General features: G+C 59.7%; 3 protein-coding genes across 6 annotated transcripts; all 3 read right to left on the reverse strand.

Annotated features, from left to right (window-relative positions):
* Nucleotides 1-119: 119 nt before the first annotated feature.
* On the reverse strand, nucleotides 120-1,542 carry LOC147598469 (CMRF35-like molecule 6). The gene is made up of 3 exons (XM_086762303.1): nucleotides 1,457-1,542; nucleotides 1,009-1,347; nucleotides 120-444 (listed from the first exon to the last, which is right to left on the reverse strand). Exons 1-3 carry the CDS (start codon nucleotides 1,491-1,493, stop codon nucleotides 257-259), a joined length of 564 nt encoding a protein of 187 aa, XP_086618429.1. The 5' UTR covers nucleotides 1,494-1,542; the 3' UTR covers nucleotides 120-256.
* Nucleotides 1,543-2,682: 1,140 nt separating this feature from the next.
* Nucleotides 2,683-5,362, reverse strand: LOC147598470 (CMRF35-like molecule 5). 2 transcript variants are annotated; one of them, XM_086762342.1, is made up of 4 exons: nucleotides 4,582-5,362; nucleotides 3,845-4,180; nucleotides 3,336-3,411; nucleotides 2,683-3,069 (listed from the first exon to the last, which is right to left on the reverse strand). In XM_086762342.1, exons 1-4 carry the CDS (start codon nucleotides 4,661-4,663, stop codon nucleotides 2,733-2,735), a joined length of 831 nt encoding a protein of 276 aa, XP_086618468.1. In that variant the 5' UTR covers nucleotides 4,664-5,362; the 3' UTR covers nucleotides 2,683-2,732. The 2 variants fall into 2 exon arrangements, with proteins under 2 accessions (XP_086618468.1, XP_086618467.1); XM_086762341.1 differs by having other exon boundaries at nucleotides 2,683-3,108.
* Nucleotides 5,363-7,181: 1,819 nt separating this feature from the next.
* LOC104479744 (CMRF35-like molecule 1) lies at nucleotides 7,182-10,544 on the reverse strand. Of its 3 annotated transcripts, XM_086762348.1 has the most exons (8): nucleotides 10,388-10,544; nucleotides 9,558-9,586; nucleotides 9,257-9,437; nucleotides 8,807-8,939; nucleotides 8,355-8,464; nucleotides 7,961-8,001; nucleotides 7,754-7,861; nucleotides 7,182-7,515 (listed from the first exon to the last, which is right to left on the reverse strand). In XM_086762348.1, the coding sequence occupies exons 1-8, from the start codon at nucleotides 10,428-10,430 to the stop codon at nucleotides 7,441-7,443; spliced, it is 720 nt and encodes a 239-aa protein (XP_086618474.1). In that variant the 5' UTR covers nucleotides 10,431-10,544; the 3' UTR covers nucleotides 7,182-7,440. The 3 variants fall into 3 exon arrangements, with proteins under 3 accessions (XP_086618474.1, XP_086618473.1, XP_086618472.1); XM_086762347.1 differs by having other exon boundaries at nucleotides 7,961-7,998; nucleotides 9,257-9,586; XM_086762346.1 differs by having other exon boundaries at nucleotides 9,257-9,586.
* Between the last annotated feature and the right edge of the window lie 3,749 nt (nucleotides 10,545-14,293).

Raw genomic sequence — 14,293 nt, forward strand, 5'->3', positions numbered from 1 at the left:
TCCTCTCCGTGGGGCCTGGCCCGCCCCCGGGGCCGCCCCCGGGGCACCGCCCGCCCCATCGGGGCGGAGCGCCGGGACCCCCGGAGCTGCCCGACCGCGGGAAAGAAGACACAGAGGCGTGGAATGGTGACGGAGGAGCTTTATTGCAGCCGCTGGCGGCGGCAGGAAGGGACCGGGCCCCGTTCTTCCCCTGCCCGCCCCGTCGGGGCCAGGGAGAAGTGGCGCCGGTTGCTGCAGTGGGGTCCCGGCCGGGGGCTCAGCCGCTCTGCAGGCTGACCCAGAGCACGATCCCGTTCATGGCCAGCAGTACCAGCACCTGCAGCCCCGCCAGCACCGGGAAGTCGCGGAAGGGGCCGGGGTTCCTCCGCGGAGCGTCTGTGGTCCCCGCGGCGGGCGGGCGGGGGGTGGTCGGAGGGAGGGCGGGGGTCGAGCCGGGCGTCGGGGCTGCGAATGCGAAGAGGAGACAGATGGAGCGGGTGCCTGCCCGGCACTGCCCCCGCTCCCTTTTCCCTCTCCACCCCCGCCCCGCGCCCGGGTACCATCTCCCACCGCCCGGCTCTGGCCTCTCGTGCTGCTGCTGCGGAGGGGACGGGGCTGGGACGTGCGGATCCGACTGTTGTCCCAAATATGTATTCTAACGAATTAGTCGTCACGATCACCTCCACAGCGGCACACTCATCAGGACTGCCTATGCCAATGAGAGGGGTAAATGTGGCACGGAGAGCAGGGTGGTGCACCCCAGCGATGGGGGTGGCTGAGCCTGGGGCACCAAGAAGGGGCTGTGGTGAGACCTGGGCACAGGGAACGGTGAAGTTGGCAGCTGGCTACGGCAAAAGACTGACGAGCCCTGGTGACACATCCCGCGGCTGCCCCGCAGGGCCTGGGCACCCACCTTCTCCAGGCTGCCCCTCACTGCAGCCCCCACTCCCAGCACTCTGAGGGGGACCCACCAGTGCTGGACCTGGGGGACCCACCAGTGCTGGACCTGGGAGACCCACAAATACTGACCTGGGGACACGATCACCTCCACAGCAGCACTCTTATCACGACTGCCTATGGCCGTTCGCACTCCACAGTAGTAGGTGCCCGCGTCCTCCTTGACCAGGCCATCCATGGTCACCGTGAACACCCGTTGTGTGCGATTGTCCTGGATGGAGAATCGGTCCCTCTGCACCACGGGCCGCATCTCTGAGGTGATGACGATGTCAGTAGCACAGGTAAAAAGTATTCCCGGTTTGCACCAGAATTTTGGCTTCATCTTGTAGCCGGCCTCGTACTTGCAGGTCACCGTGAGGGACCCCCCCAGGAATCCCCCCACGATGGGGGGTCCCGTCACCGCCCAGCAGCCTGCAGAGACACACGGAGCCTCGGCAATGCCACCGCCACACTGACACCCCCTGCCCCATGCAGCCGGTCCAGAGTGGGGCTTGAGCCCCTGGGGTCCCCTCAGCCCTACCTGGCAGCAGCATCCAGACAAGCAGCGGGAGCCGCATGGTCAGGCTGGCCTGGGCTGCGTGTCAGGACAGCCCTCCTCTCCCTCACACTCCTCCTTCTTTCCGTCTCTGGACCTTTGCTTCCTCTTCTGCCTGGGCTACCAAATATGTTGCTACCAGAGGTTTAGCAAGTGCCTGACGATTGTTTCTTCTGAGCTCAGCTGACTTCCTGCCTCCCCTGTCACTGGGAACACTGCTGTACACTGTCCCCTGAGCCCTGCTGCCCTGTATTGCCCCAGCTCCTGCCCCCATCCCGGGGGATCCCGTTTTTGCTCAGCAGCGGGGTGCAGTCAGGGCACCCAGGGGGGATCTGTCTCTCGAAGGGTGGCTCAGCCCTGCACAGGGACCACTGAGCCCCAAACGTGTCCCCAGGCTGGGAGGTGAGGGCGGCGTGGTGCTCCTGCATAGGCACCCTGTCCCCACCATGGGAAATGCAGAGGGGACCTCCTGTCCCTGTGCAGCTGGACGTGGGCATCTGTCCCCCAGCACGTCCCCCCGGGGTTGTCTCCAGCACAGCCCCTCTGCGGCTCAGCAGCCCCAAGCCCAGTGCCCCGATCAGGTCTCTCCAGGCTTCAACCTCTGCCCCCATCCCTTGTCCCGTGGAAGTACCAGTCGTCCCCAGTGTCCTTCCTCCCGTCCATCAGCGACCTGCTGAGCCTGCACTGGGTTAGGCAAAGCCTTTGGGAGAAGCTCCTAGGAGTGAGGAAGCATTTGGGGACAGGCAGGACAAATGCAGCTCGCGTGCAGGGACCAGACCCGTGCTGGGTGTCACAGGGTCCTTCTTCTACAGTCCCGTGTTCGTCCTGGCTCGGAGCAAAGCCTGAGACGCGGCCGTGCTGGCCGTACCATCGCAGCTCTGGCCTTAGCCAAGGTGAGGAGGTGGCTTTATTGCCAATGGCTGGGTGTAGTTTAGCGGAGCTGGGCGTGTTCCTTAGCACTCTTGCTCAGCTGGAGACGGGCATCTGGTTGCATCAGGCAGGGGTTGAGGGCTCCTCTCCCCGCGCCAGGGCTCATCCAGGCTGTGGTGGAGCTGGTATCTGCATCTGTGACCCCCTATCCCCCCCAGCCACCCCACAGCATGTCCCCACGCAGCCCCATACATCAGCATTGGCAGCCAGCAGAGCCCTGGGCAGTGCTGGCAGCCGAAGAAGGGAGCAGGTGGACGGACAGACAGACAGACAGGCACCTGCCAGATGTCCAGGATTTATTGCAAATCTGTCTTCAGTTGACATCTCCAGGTCAGCAGGCGCGGGCCCTCTGTGCCCCAAACCCTCCCCTCTGCAGCGCAGGGGCTGCCAGGAGGGGCTGTGGCTTCGCAGGGGGAGAAGGACCTGGAGCCAAGCAGCTCCTGACACGGGACGGCCGGGATGGGTGTCGCAGCGCCAGCAGGGTGGGGGGCAAAGGAGCAGGAGGGCGTCCCCGTGGCTCTGGGGTGGTTGGGGTGGGTGGGCGGTCCAGTGTCCCAGTGCCGTCGGCTGCCTCGAATTGCTGCAGGTTTTCCCGCTGGCAGCTCCTGCGCCGGCTCCTCGCCCACAAAACTCCACACGCCAGGGCCAGTGCCACAGGCACCTTCACGCTGAGAAAGAGGAGCAGGTGAGTGACACCAAGCTGGGACCTGGGTGGGAGAAAGGAGATGATGCTAGAGCTTGAGTAGGGTCCGGGCGATGAAAATGGGGATGGGGGCACTTGCATGTCTGCCAGCCACCCTGCTTGCCCCCAGGATGCTCCTTGGGGCTGCTGCAACTTGGGGGACCCAGGGTCAGGGGATGCATGCAGGGGAAAAGGTGTCTTAGGCTGGGGGATGCTACTGGGGGCTTGCCTGGACCCCAAGCCCCAACTCACCGCACTGGAGGCTCCTGACAGCCCGTGGTGGTGTCCAACGGGCTCACATCTCTGCCCTCTGGCATGGTTGAAACAGCTGCGAAGAAAACACAGTCAAAGTGGAGAACCCACCCCCCCGCACCCCCTCCTGCCCCCTGCATGGGGGTCTCTGCCCCAAGACTTGGGCCGTGAACATGCAGGAGGTGGAGATGGAGGTCCCTGGGCAACGCACTGTGCCTGGGGAGGAGGAGGAAGGAAAAGGGGGTGTTGACCGGGAGGGACAGGGAACCCCTGAGGACGGGGCTGTGGGAGCAGTGAGGGAGAGACTCTGATCTGCAGGAAGCTCCCTGCAGCCTCCTCCATCCCTCGCCCAGGTTTGCACTGGGGCAGCCTCCAGCTTGTCTCGGCACCTGCATGGAGCCCGTTCCCACTTTGACAACCCCAGTGTTCCCCTGGGCCTGTCCCCAGCGCTGCGACCCGAGTGACAGGCTCCGTCACGCACCCCTGCTTTGCTCCCCGCCCGGCTTTACCTGCGGAGACCATCACCTCAGTGGTGTGCCGCCGGCCGAACCACAGGGTCCTCTTCACCCCGCAGGAGTACCAGCCCGCGTCCTCCAGCGTGACGTTGCCCAGCATCACCATGAATGAGTGTGCTGCGTGGTCGTCCCGGATGGACACCCTGCCCTGCGTCACCGTCACCTCCGAGCCGTCGGTTTTGGCTATGTCGGTGAAGCAAAGCCAGAGGAAGCCTGGGCGGCACCAGTACTTGGGGTAGGACTCGTAGCCCGGCTCATAGCTGCAGGACACTGGCAGCGACCCACCCTGCTCGGCCATCACCTGCGTGGGGCCCGTCACTGCCCAGCCACCTGCGGGGGACAGGGAGAGGTGCTGCATGCACCGGCATTGCCACGGGGAACCAGGAGGGATCTGAGCTGGGGATGCTTGGGGGCACCCCATCCCCAGGGAGGCCGTGTTCCTGCACCCACTGCGCCGGGGAGCCGTGCTGAGATGAGATGTCCCCCAGGCATTAACAAAAGGGCCCTCATCAAGCATGTGCGTTATTAAATGAACAAAAAGCCTTGTTACCAGGGTTTGTATGAAGCAATGCAAGCGTGTCTCAGAGATTGCGCCCCGCAGCCGTCTGCTGGCCACAAGAAGAGGCCGGCATCCACAGGGCTTTTGCTGTGACTGCTCGGTCCCAGCCCCTCCACAGCTCTGCCAAAGCCCGCAGGGTGGGAACTGCCTGACCTGTGCTCCTGCTCCTCACCTGGGAAAAGGGTCCAAACCAGGAGAATCCTCATTCTCCAGCTACTTGCTCCCCATGTGGCTTTTTCCCCGTGGTTATTCATGAAGCTCTCAGTGGGACGGAGCCAGGTTCAGAGGCACCAAGGGTCCCAGGCGTTTCCTGAGCCTCCTTCTCCCGTCGCTTCCTTGGGCAGTGTTTACCCACAAACCCTGGATGTCTTTTTTTAAAGGCGGCTCCTTCCTCCCCTTCGCCCGGGGCCCATGACTCACCCCGGGGGTGTCTCATGAGGGAGACTCGCTGCTGTTGCTCCAAAACAGCCTCCCGTTCTCAGCAAAATGCCAAAATACAGCGGGTTCCTCCACCCCAACGGGGAACACAGCCCCTTCCCCACGCACAGAGCCCAAAGGGCTTTGGGGGTCTTTGCAGTGGGGCTGGGCCAGAGTAGGGGTCCGGGAGCCAGGGTAGAGCAAACGCAGGTCAACCTCTGTGGATGGACCGGTTGGGACCGCTGGGATGCTCTCCTGGTTGTGACGGACTGGGATGACAGACTGGAATGATGGACTGGGATGACGGACTGGGTTGATGCACAGCCATCGCTGCTGCACCAGTGCTCCCCAGCTCCGGAGCTGGCTGCCAGTGTGAGCTGGGCTGATTTTGTTAGTTTTCTCAAGCAGAAGTGTCTCATTTTCCCCCCAAAATGCCTTTTTTTTTTTTTTTTGGCACAGCTGTGACAATGGTGTTTTTCTCACAAAAATAAATGTTTCCACTGAAAGTTTCAGAAACCCAGACACAAAAACCAAAGCCACTTCCCTGGCAACTGCCTTGCTGACGGCTTCCTTCCTCGATGCCCCTCGGAAAGAGCAGAAAGGGCAAACCCCAACCCTGCCAGTGGCTGAGGCTGCTCCTCTGCGTTTTCCTTCCGATCATCGAGTAACTCGTTCATTCCCAGCGAAGCAGCTGACCGGCTGTGAGCCGAGTTGCTGTAAATAGCAGCAAGATCGAAATTGAAGAGGCTGGAGATTGCAAATCTGCTTTCTGCTAATGAGCTTCCCAGGAAGGGCTGGGCAGCCGGGGGTCCTCAGCCACTCTCGTCTTCCTTGCTTTGAGTGTTGGTTCCCATTGCCCCTCTTAACGCAGCCCCGGCAGTACTGGGGTGCCCCAGGGACCCCCAAAGGGGATGGCAGCAGGTGCTCTTCCCAGCATTACTGCCTCCTCCCACGCAACTGCTGGCTTGCGAGCCGGTCACCTTTCCAAAAAGAGTCCTGGCCAGCAAAACCTCCAGCCAGCCAGACACCAGGGCTTATTTGGGACCACTATCACCAGCTCCATCAGACCCCTGCCCGTTCTCTCGACCCTGCACCAGTGACCCCCAGTTTCTCCCTCAGAGAGGTCCTCCGCACTGAGCAGGACCACGCTGGCCCCCCAGCACCAATATTGTAGCCCTTCTAGCCCTGGGGCTACCAGCAGTGGAGGGAGACCCTGTCCTCCCTGGGGGACAACCAGAGCCTGGCAAACTGTGAAGAAACTCACAGTGACACCGGAGAGAAACAGGGCTGAAATGCCAGCCTTCCCCTGAGCCCCTCCTTCTTGGCTCCCTTTGGAAAGGAGAGCTTTGGGGGAGACCTCATCTTCTGCATATTAGCCCTGGGCATGAGGCTACGGTGAAGCCTGGATGGGTAAAAATAACCCGGCAGCAAAGCAGCAGCCTCTTACACTGGCAAAAAAAGCAACGAAAGAAGCCAAGAGCGCACATCAGCTCAGGATGCCCCGGCTCGCTGCCCTGTGCGGGAAGCTGATGCTTGCGGATCTCCATGGGACAACGGGGATATTGCCGGGTTGAGGCTGGCTCCTTCTCCCTGGCGAGGACGGGCTCCCACGGTGCCGGCGATGCTCCAGCTCCCGCAGGCACCAAGGGGGCCGGGGCTGCTGAGCCCCCCAGAGGCACGGGCTCCACTTCGGGCCCTGACGGAGCAGAGCTTGCCCCCGGCTTGAGCTCCAGCTTGGCCGCCCACCGGCAGGCATCTCCCCACTTCTTTCTTTCCATCCTTGTGGTTTTTCTTCCTCTTTCTAAAACTGTTGCGTAGGTTGCCATTTCGCAGCAGCATGATTACATTCGGGTAGATGACGAGACCTACCCAAACAGGGGCTTTTCCTTCTGCAGCTCCCCCTCCTGGGATACACAGCTGAAATCCCGAAGTCTGGGGATGCTGGGCTGGGGGGAGCAGGATGGGACCCCCTCCCTTGGGACCATCCCTCCACCCTGCCCTTCTGCCCCTTTGCTCCGCAAAGACACGAAGGGAAGGGAACAAGGCTCCAGGTAAAAATAAAGCAGCAGAAGTCTGAGGGCTGTGTGGAAACTAGGGTGACTGCACTGGCCGTGGCACCGCCTCCTTTCCGGGACACCTCAGGGTCACTGGGACCAGGGAGGGGACGGAGGTCACATCTCAACCGGATGCTGACCTCCTCTTCCTCCCCATGTTCTTCTTATTGCTGAGCACAAGAACCCAGGACGATGACAAGGGGCTGCCAAGGCACGGCATCCCCTGGTCCCTCACAGCCTGGACTGGGGATACTGGGCTTTTAACCCTTGATTTAGGGATGTTTTAAACACATCTCGAATCTTCCAATCTCTTCTCATTTAATAGCATCATGGCAGGGTGGGGATAAAGAGTGCTGCGAGATCCTATGGGACACTGCGGTCCCTGGTCTCGTGCAGTACGGAGAGGTTGCTTGTGCAGGATACAGGGAATCTCAACCGGAGAGGCAGAGAGAGCTCAGGAAGTAGTGGGGAAACCCACCCTGGGCGGTGGGATTGCGGCAGGGGATGCCGGTTCCCGGACATGGGGCTTTCTGGCGGTGAGGGGCCAAGTGCGGAGCCGCTCAGCCTGTGTTCATGTAGATTGGCTGCATCTCTGGAGCTCCGGAAACGGAACTGTTGTCTCCTTTTTCAAAATCCTGAAATAGGGGAGAAATGTGAAGATTTGGGGCACTTTGCAGGTCTGCCTATGCTAGAGCCCTAAATCTTGTGTTCCTTGATGGCTGCTGCCTGGGGCAGCAGGGAAGGGAAAGGCTGGGGTGGGGGAAGGAGTGTGACCACAAAGCGGGGCAGCTCCTCCTCGCTGCAGGGCTGGGAGCAAGGAGCACCCATGGGGTAACCCACTGCGTGCCCTGGGAGCTGCCCCAGCCCCTTTACCTGCTGCTTGCCCGGGCTGTTCTCGTAGTCGTGCTCGGGTGAGCTGAGGTCATCCCTGCTTGTGTAAATGTTACTGGAAGCGGCTGCTTGCTCCCAGTTTGAAGTAAGCTGGAGGGGATGAGGCATGTTGAGGACAAGGCGGGGCTCCAGGCCCCGTGGTGGAGCCATCACAAGACCCCCAGACCACTGCCCTCCCACCCATGGTACCTGGAGGTCCCTGTCCCTCGTCTTCTCCACAGCCTGGGCTGCTGGGAGAAGAGCAAGAGCAATGGGTCAGGCCAATGCGGAGCTCCCTTTACTGAAGAGGAGCATTTTGGGGGGTCCCAAGGCCTTTCCCATGGGTGTTCCATCAGTTCCTGTGCAACCTCAGGTCTGGCCTGACTTTGCCAAGAGCACCCTGGGCTGGGGGCCTCGATGAGTTGGGGTCTTGGGAAGGGATCCAACCCCTTTCACCCCAAGTGCTGCTCACCCGTGGGGTGGGAGCGGGAGGGCAGCATGTGGTGTGCTGGAGTGGGGGGACGGGTGCCAGGGAGCAGCACGGGGACCCCTGCAGCCACCCCACAGAGGAAGGCCACAGCTTGGGCCCCCAGATCACCTATACCTCTGCTCTTCTCCAGTGATGCTCTTCTCATCCTGCAGCAGGTGATGACGCCCAAAAGCAGCACCAGCGCAGCGGAGGGTACTAGGATCAGGACAAGCAGTTTTGGGGTGCTAGGAGGGGAGAAAAGGGTGTTGCTGCCCTTCTGCACTGCCCTCTCTGCAGCCCTGTGCCCCGGGGAGGCCTTTCCTGCCTGTATTTATCACAACCCTGGGGGCCATGAAACTCCACGTGCTGGCAAGGATGGAGCAAAGGCTCTGGGAGCCCCAACCAGTGCAGCCCTAGAGCATGCAGGGGTACAGCAGCCCTGCTTAGCACCACATTTTGCTTTCTCCAGGGATGTCCCCCCATCCCAAAGCCCCGTGGGCGGGCTGGAGCTGGACCCTGCATCCTCGGGCTGTCTGGTCCTTGGGCTGGGGATGGTCCCTCTCCTCTCCAGTGGCCCTGGTGCTCACCCAGCCTGCAGGATTCTGACTTTTGTGGTGGATGTGGTATTTTCCAGTTCCAGGAGAGTCCATGGGAAAGCAGGAGCAGATGTGGCCTCTTCCCGCTGTGTCACGTGGAGGTCATAGTGTGTTGTCTTGGGCACTGTGGTGGAAATAGTTGGGAAGCAAAGCGTTGTTGGCACGTGTTACCTGGTCCTGGGCTGTGGCTGAGGTTGGTGACTGCGGGCTGCTGGAGGGCAGGTGATGAGAGGTGGCTGGAAAGCACCAGATGTGGCCCCAGAGGGGGGTTGCGCACTGTAGGAGCAAGGAGGGGGATGCTGGGGGGTCACAGAAGGCAGCTGGGAGGGGGATTTCTTCCATCTCCAGCTCTCCTCATCCCCCCTCCCAAGCCTTCCCTCTCTTCGCCCCCTCTGCCCCTCCAGCTTCCTCCAAACCAGAACGCCCACGCCAGACACTTACCTGGGAGAACAGACACATTGACGAGGAACATAGGGTCATACCCGGGTACCTGGATCCCACACCAGTACTGATCCCCATCCTCCACTGTCAGGTTCTGCATGGTCACCACAAATATGTGCCGAGCAGGGTCGTCCTGCAGGGACACCCTGTCCCGAAACGCCTTGTCCTCAGGAGCCGTGGTCTGAACGAGGATGGAGCAGGAAAGCCAGAGGCTGCCCCTGCACCAGTACTTATTGGCACCCACCAGCTTCGGCTTGTACTCACAGGGTACCTCCACGGAGCCCCCCACGAAGCCGCTCACCTTCGCGGGGCCCTGCAGAGCCCAGCTTCCTGTGGGGACAGAGACCGTGCCAGCTTTTGGGCAAGCAGAAGCCCCCACACAAGCTTCCTGTCTGTCCCTCTGCCACACGAGCTGCTTCATGCTGTCCCCAGAGAACCTCTCCCACGGTGAGCAGGGGTCCAGCCCTGGGAGGACTGCCAGGAGCTGTGCAGGGCTGGGCACTGGGGATGCACTGGGTTTGAGGTGGGGGGAGGCTGTGTGGGGCCAGGGGCTGAGGAGGGAGGGAGGGCACAGTGGGAACCACTCGGTCTTGCTTTACCACTTCTGCTTTTGCTCTTCTGAGACGAGCTGCCCCTCCAGTCCTGGGCAGGGCAGTCCCCACGCCCCAGGCCCTCCCGGGATCAGATTTAAAAGAAAGGAAGAAATGCCAAATATCCCCTCCATTCTGCACCCTCCTGGGGAGCTTGACCTCTGCCCTCCCCTAAAGCCAAACCCCCCTGGGATGCTGCCACCCACCTCAAAGGGACCAGGTTAAAGCCATCCCTGCCAGCGAGAGCGAAGTGGCAACCCCACCCTGCCCACCCTGCCCTCACCACACGAGGTGGTTGCAGGATTCACAGGCTCCCTGCAGCCTCCCGTGGGGTGTTTTTAGGGGTCTGTAGGTTGGTAAAGGTTGCCAACCTCTATGTTGGTTTGAAACAGTTGGCTCTTGGCAGAGGGGAAAGTAGGAAAGAAATATATCCACGAGGCATTTCCATGACTGCAGGGTGAGGATGTGGGTTTTGGAAGGTCGGCACAGCCCTGGTGAACCCTTACTCGCTCCCGTCAACACAAGAAGACCCTGCTCTCACCTGGGAGGAGAATCCAGGTCCAAACCAGGAGCCTTTCCCCCATCTCGCTTGCCAGACAGCTGCAGGCTCAGCCTTCGCTCCCCAGAGCTACGTGTCCCCGTCAGCAGCCATGCTGGGTGCCCACCGCCCTGGAAGGAGCCCTCCGCCGCCGTGACGCTCTTCGGCTTCCTGCCCCAGCTGCACTTCCTCCAGGGCGTGGGTGCTGCCTCGCTTCCTTAGCTCGGGGCAGCATGTACAGCCACTCCCCTGGGCCGTTGGGACCCACACCAAACACTTCTTCCCAAACTCACTCAGCCCAAGTTGTAACTTCGCCCTTGCCAGCAGCTCCGGCAGACGAGGAGCCGAGAATGGGGTTGGGCGCAGGGAGACGACTTAGGTGAAGACCTCAAGAGACTAAACTCAGCCTTCACGTTCTGTTTAAAAGTTTCAGGGCTGATGGAAAATTAAATACAGCTTCTCAAAGGGGAAAACCTGATGCTGAGGAGGAATGTGCTGAGGACAGTCAAACCACTGTGGGCCAGTGGCCCATGCTCTGCTACTACTGGTACCCTGGGCTGCTCTGGGCTGCTCTGGGCTCCCCGCATGAGGAGCAGCAGCTGGAGGAGCTGGGGTTTAGTTTCCATCTGCCTTAGAGTCTGTGACTGGGAGTGCAGATGCCAGGATAGGAGAGCCACTCCCCAGCAAGGTGTCTGGCATCGGCTCTCCTGGCGCGGGAGTAACGAGAGCTGCTAACATACAGCAGCGCTGAGCTCTTCAAAACGCAAACAAGAAGATGTCAGCCCACCTGGGGATTCACCAGGCAGGAGAGGCAGATGCCAAGTTACCCTGCAAGGGTTTTTGCAAGTGCACTGGAGATAGTGGGAGATGCAGCCCTGCCACTGCCTAGCAAAGCACGCTGAGCCCTTCCCACTCTTCCCTCGGGATGGGAGGAGGATTTGGGAGAAGCGGCTCAGAGGTGGAGGCTCCGGCTGGAACGTGTGCGGGGAAGGTGCCTCCAAAGGCATTTGCTAGCTGGGGATTTCAAGGGCAGCTCATTTATCCAAAAGCAGCCGGAAGGAAGATGGGGGAATTTTCCAAGCTGTATCTATGCTATTGCCATCAGACGAGAGGTATCATTTCCCCTTCCCTTTCTCTATTTCAGCTTTGGTTTCCGGGCAGAATAATGAGCTGTGCAGCCCAGTGTAAGGACTGGGACCCCTGGCACAGCCTGGGGTCAGTTCCTCTCCATCACCGCTGTCCCCAGAACCTCCTGACTCAGTTGCAGGGGCTGAAGGCAGCTCTCCTTCCTGCCCCTGAGCACACCACACCGCCGCGGTTTACAGCCACCCAGCACCAACGCTGCCAGCTCCCACGTGGGGTTTTACTCTGATATTTTCCTTTCAGCTGTTGGGTGAAGGGGCCCTGGCTGCAGTGGGGATGCTGGCTGGGGGGTGTTGATGAGGGTTTTGGAAAGGGGTTGTGTGCCTGCCCAGAGCTGGGTCCTGCCCTGCTCTTGAGCCGAGACCCCCTCTCTTTTGGCAGCCAGTGGCTCTGGAAACACAAGGCAAGGCTGTTCTGTAGGAGAAGAAGTGGTGCTGAAACACTTCTCAGGAATCCCACTGATGCATCCCGACAGGAACAAATCAGTTCGTCTTTTCATCTCAGCCACACTTGGGGCTGGAGCAAGCACTCATGTGAGGCTCAGTAGCCGTGTCAGCGAGCAAACCGGCCTCGGCGGCGGCAGAGCAATGGCTGGCGCTGAGAAGACAGCAGCGGGAGGTGAGCTGACACCTGAGCCCCTGCAGCATTCTCAGCCCCTGCCCAGCAATGACCGGACATGGAGCCACACCATCAGATGCTGCTTTTGCCCTAGCTCCGGTGAGATTCTGGGTCCAGGTTTAGTCTCTGGTGGTGGTCTTAAAAAAAGGACTCGAAGCTCTCCTAGAACAGGCAGTAATTGAATGAATCAGTGCATGCACCCCCTCAGTGCATGGCCCAGCACCCACAGATCTTCCCCAGCTCCCATCCCACCTTACTACCACCGCCACAGCCCAGCCTTTCCAGACTCTTCCTCTGCTCTGGGCTTAAACGACATTCTTAATCCCCAATTCCGTAATTCAAGCTAGGGCCTTTGAAAAATTATCCGGGTGTTTCCAGCTGTGCTTTCGAGGGCAGATTTGACAACTTTGGTGAAACTGTCCTTAGGAGACGAGGCTGAATACAATAATCGCTAATACAGCTCCCTTAGTGCTGGCTGATTGAGCATGCACTGTTTGATCTCTCCCTTCCGCTGCCATCTCAGATAACCGAGATAAGCCCAGATCATTCCCAGGTCTCCTGACTTAGCAAAGCTAGTAAAAGAGAGAAATCCTTGCAGACTTTGTGGTGGTGGAGGGTTTAGTTTGGGCTGTGCCTGGACTCCTCAGGCAGAGAGGGCTAAGGCAGGCGTTAGTTATTGCAGTGAGACTAAGAAAGCAAAATTCAACAGATTCAGAGGGTGAAATTCTGACTCCTCCTTAGCTCCCGGGGAAGGAATGACTTCGGCAGGGCTCAGATCTCCCCCAAAAAGCCCAGGGAGACACTACAGCAGGTTAACGGGTTTGGGCAGCCGAGAAAGAGCGGGAGCAGGAGGAGGACAGTGAAGCAGAAACTCCTGAGCGGGATTTAAATCTTCCAGTGTTACAGCTGTAATTCTCAAGGCAAACAGCCCAGCAGTTACGCTATCAGAGATACAGTCTACCAGCAAACAAGACCAAACAATGGAGCTAAATTGCAGGTGCATTTGAAAGCACTCCTGCCGTTTGCGGGTCATTTCCTCCGATTTCATTGCTCTGCACTGATTTCAGCGCTTGCTCGGGGCAATAAACTGCTCGCTGCGATCTGGGGGAGGCTGGGAGAGCCAGCTGTTTGCTTTTGGTGGTGGGGAAAGACACTGGCTGGTGTGAGGCGAGGAGGGTGACGCGGGTGTCAGGCTGCTGGGCTCCGATGGAGCTGCTGATACCACTTATCTGTAAGGGGTCAGGTCCCCCGGAGCCAGAAAGTGGTGTAAAGCCCTTGGAGCCCTGCCAGGCTGTGCTGGTGCCTGTCTTTTGCCGGTGATCTGTGTTGTCTTATTAGGCTGCATTACACTTGGCGATATCATGACAGATAGGAAAAGAGTTTTCCTCCCGAGCTCTGCTAAGCCTGCGGGGCCAAACGCCTCTGGTGTGGCGCCGGTGTCTGCAGTAGGAAAGGAGAATTGAGTTTTATGAGGCTTTACGAGTGTTGGGGGCTTCCTCTCCTCTTTTCTGGGTTAAATTGGTCACACCCTCACGGGAGAGGTTTGTCTGAGCACCAGCACAGCTTGGGTGCCCAGAATGGAGCCGCACGGTGCCCACAGCCCATTTGGGTCGGCGAGGTCTGACCTGGCAGGCAGCTTGGGTCGAGGCAGTACCCGGCTCTGTGCGGGTGCTGGGGCAGGAGAAGGCTGAGCACATGCTTGACACACATCAGTGTGAGGTCTCCACCCTCAAGGGGCCATTACAGCACTGGGACAGCCATGGAAAGGATTGTGTCAATGCCCGTAGGCTTTTTGCCGAGTTCTTCGTGTATTTAAGAGGGCAGAGTTGCCCTGGCTTCTTTGAAGTCTTTCTACGGTTTGCTACCCTGGCCTCACCTGGTGTGAAGTGTGTGCATGATGCTGAACCACAATATTGGCCTCACCACTTGTAAATTATCTGATCCAGACACCATGGCTCATGATATCACTTATTTTCACCCTGTTGATAATCTTCCAGTGCTTGAGACCAACAGGTGGTCTGGCTGCAGGATGGTCTGTGTCAGACCTAAGTTTAGCTTCTTAGCCTCGAGCAAGCCTGAAAACCCCTGTCCCTCTGGGTTGTTTTTCTGGCTGTTGTTGCCAAGACTGATCATCTGACCCAGCAGAAC

The sequence above is a fragment of the Chlamydotis macqueenii genome, chromosome 18 (assembly GCF_036417535.1).
Source record: "Chlamydotis macqueenii isolate bChlMac1 chromosome 18, bChlMac1.mat, whole genome shotgun sequence".
Taxonomy (NCBI): Eukaryota; Metazoa; Chordata; class Aves; order Otidiformes; family Otididae; genus Chlamydotis; species Chlamydotis macqueenii.

Excerpts from the sequence above, each read along its gene's own strand:
- LOC147598470 (XM_086762341.1), bottom strand. The coding sequence starts at position 4,663 with ATGAATAACCACGGGGAAAAAGCCACATGGGGAGCAAGTAGCTGGAGA. Across the intron at positions 3,412-3,844 it reads TGAGGTGATGGTCTCCGCAG|CTGTTTCAACCATGCCAGAG; the intron begins GTAAAGCCGGGC and ends TTTTCTTCGCAG. Across the intron at positions 3,109-3,335 it reads TGTCAGGAGCCTCCAGTGCG|GTCCCAGCTTGGTGTCACTC; the intron begins GTGAGTTGGGGC and ends TCTCCCACCCAG.
- LOC147598469 (XM_086762303.1), bottom strand. The coding sequence starts at position 1,493 with ATGCGGCTCCCGCTGCTTGTCTGGATGCTGCTGCCAG. Across the intron at positions 1,348-1,456 it reads TGTCTGGATGCTGCTGCCAG|GCTGCTGGGCGGTGACGGGA; the intron begins GTAGGGCTGAGG and ends GTGTCTCTGCAG. Across the intron at positions 445-1,008 it reads GGAGGTGATCGTGTCCCCAG|CCCCGACGCCCGGCTCGACC; the intron begins GTCAGTATTTGT and ends TCGCATTCGCAG.
- LOC104479744 (XM_086762346.1), bottom strand. The coding sequence starts at position 10,430 with ATGGGGGAAAGGCTCCTGGTTTGGACCTGGATTCTCCTCCCAG. Across the intron at positions 8,002-8,354 it reads ATCACTGGAGAAGAGCAGAG|CAGCCCAGGCTGTGGAGAAG; the intron begins GTATAGGTGATC and ends CTCTTCTCCCAG. Across the intron at positions 7,862-7,960 it reads CGAGGGACAGGGACCTCCAG|CTTACTTCAAACTGGGAGCA; the intron begins GTACCATGGGTG and ends CATCCCCTCCAG.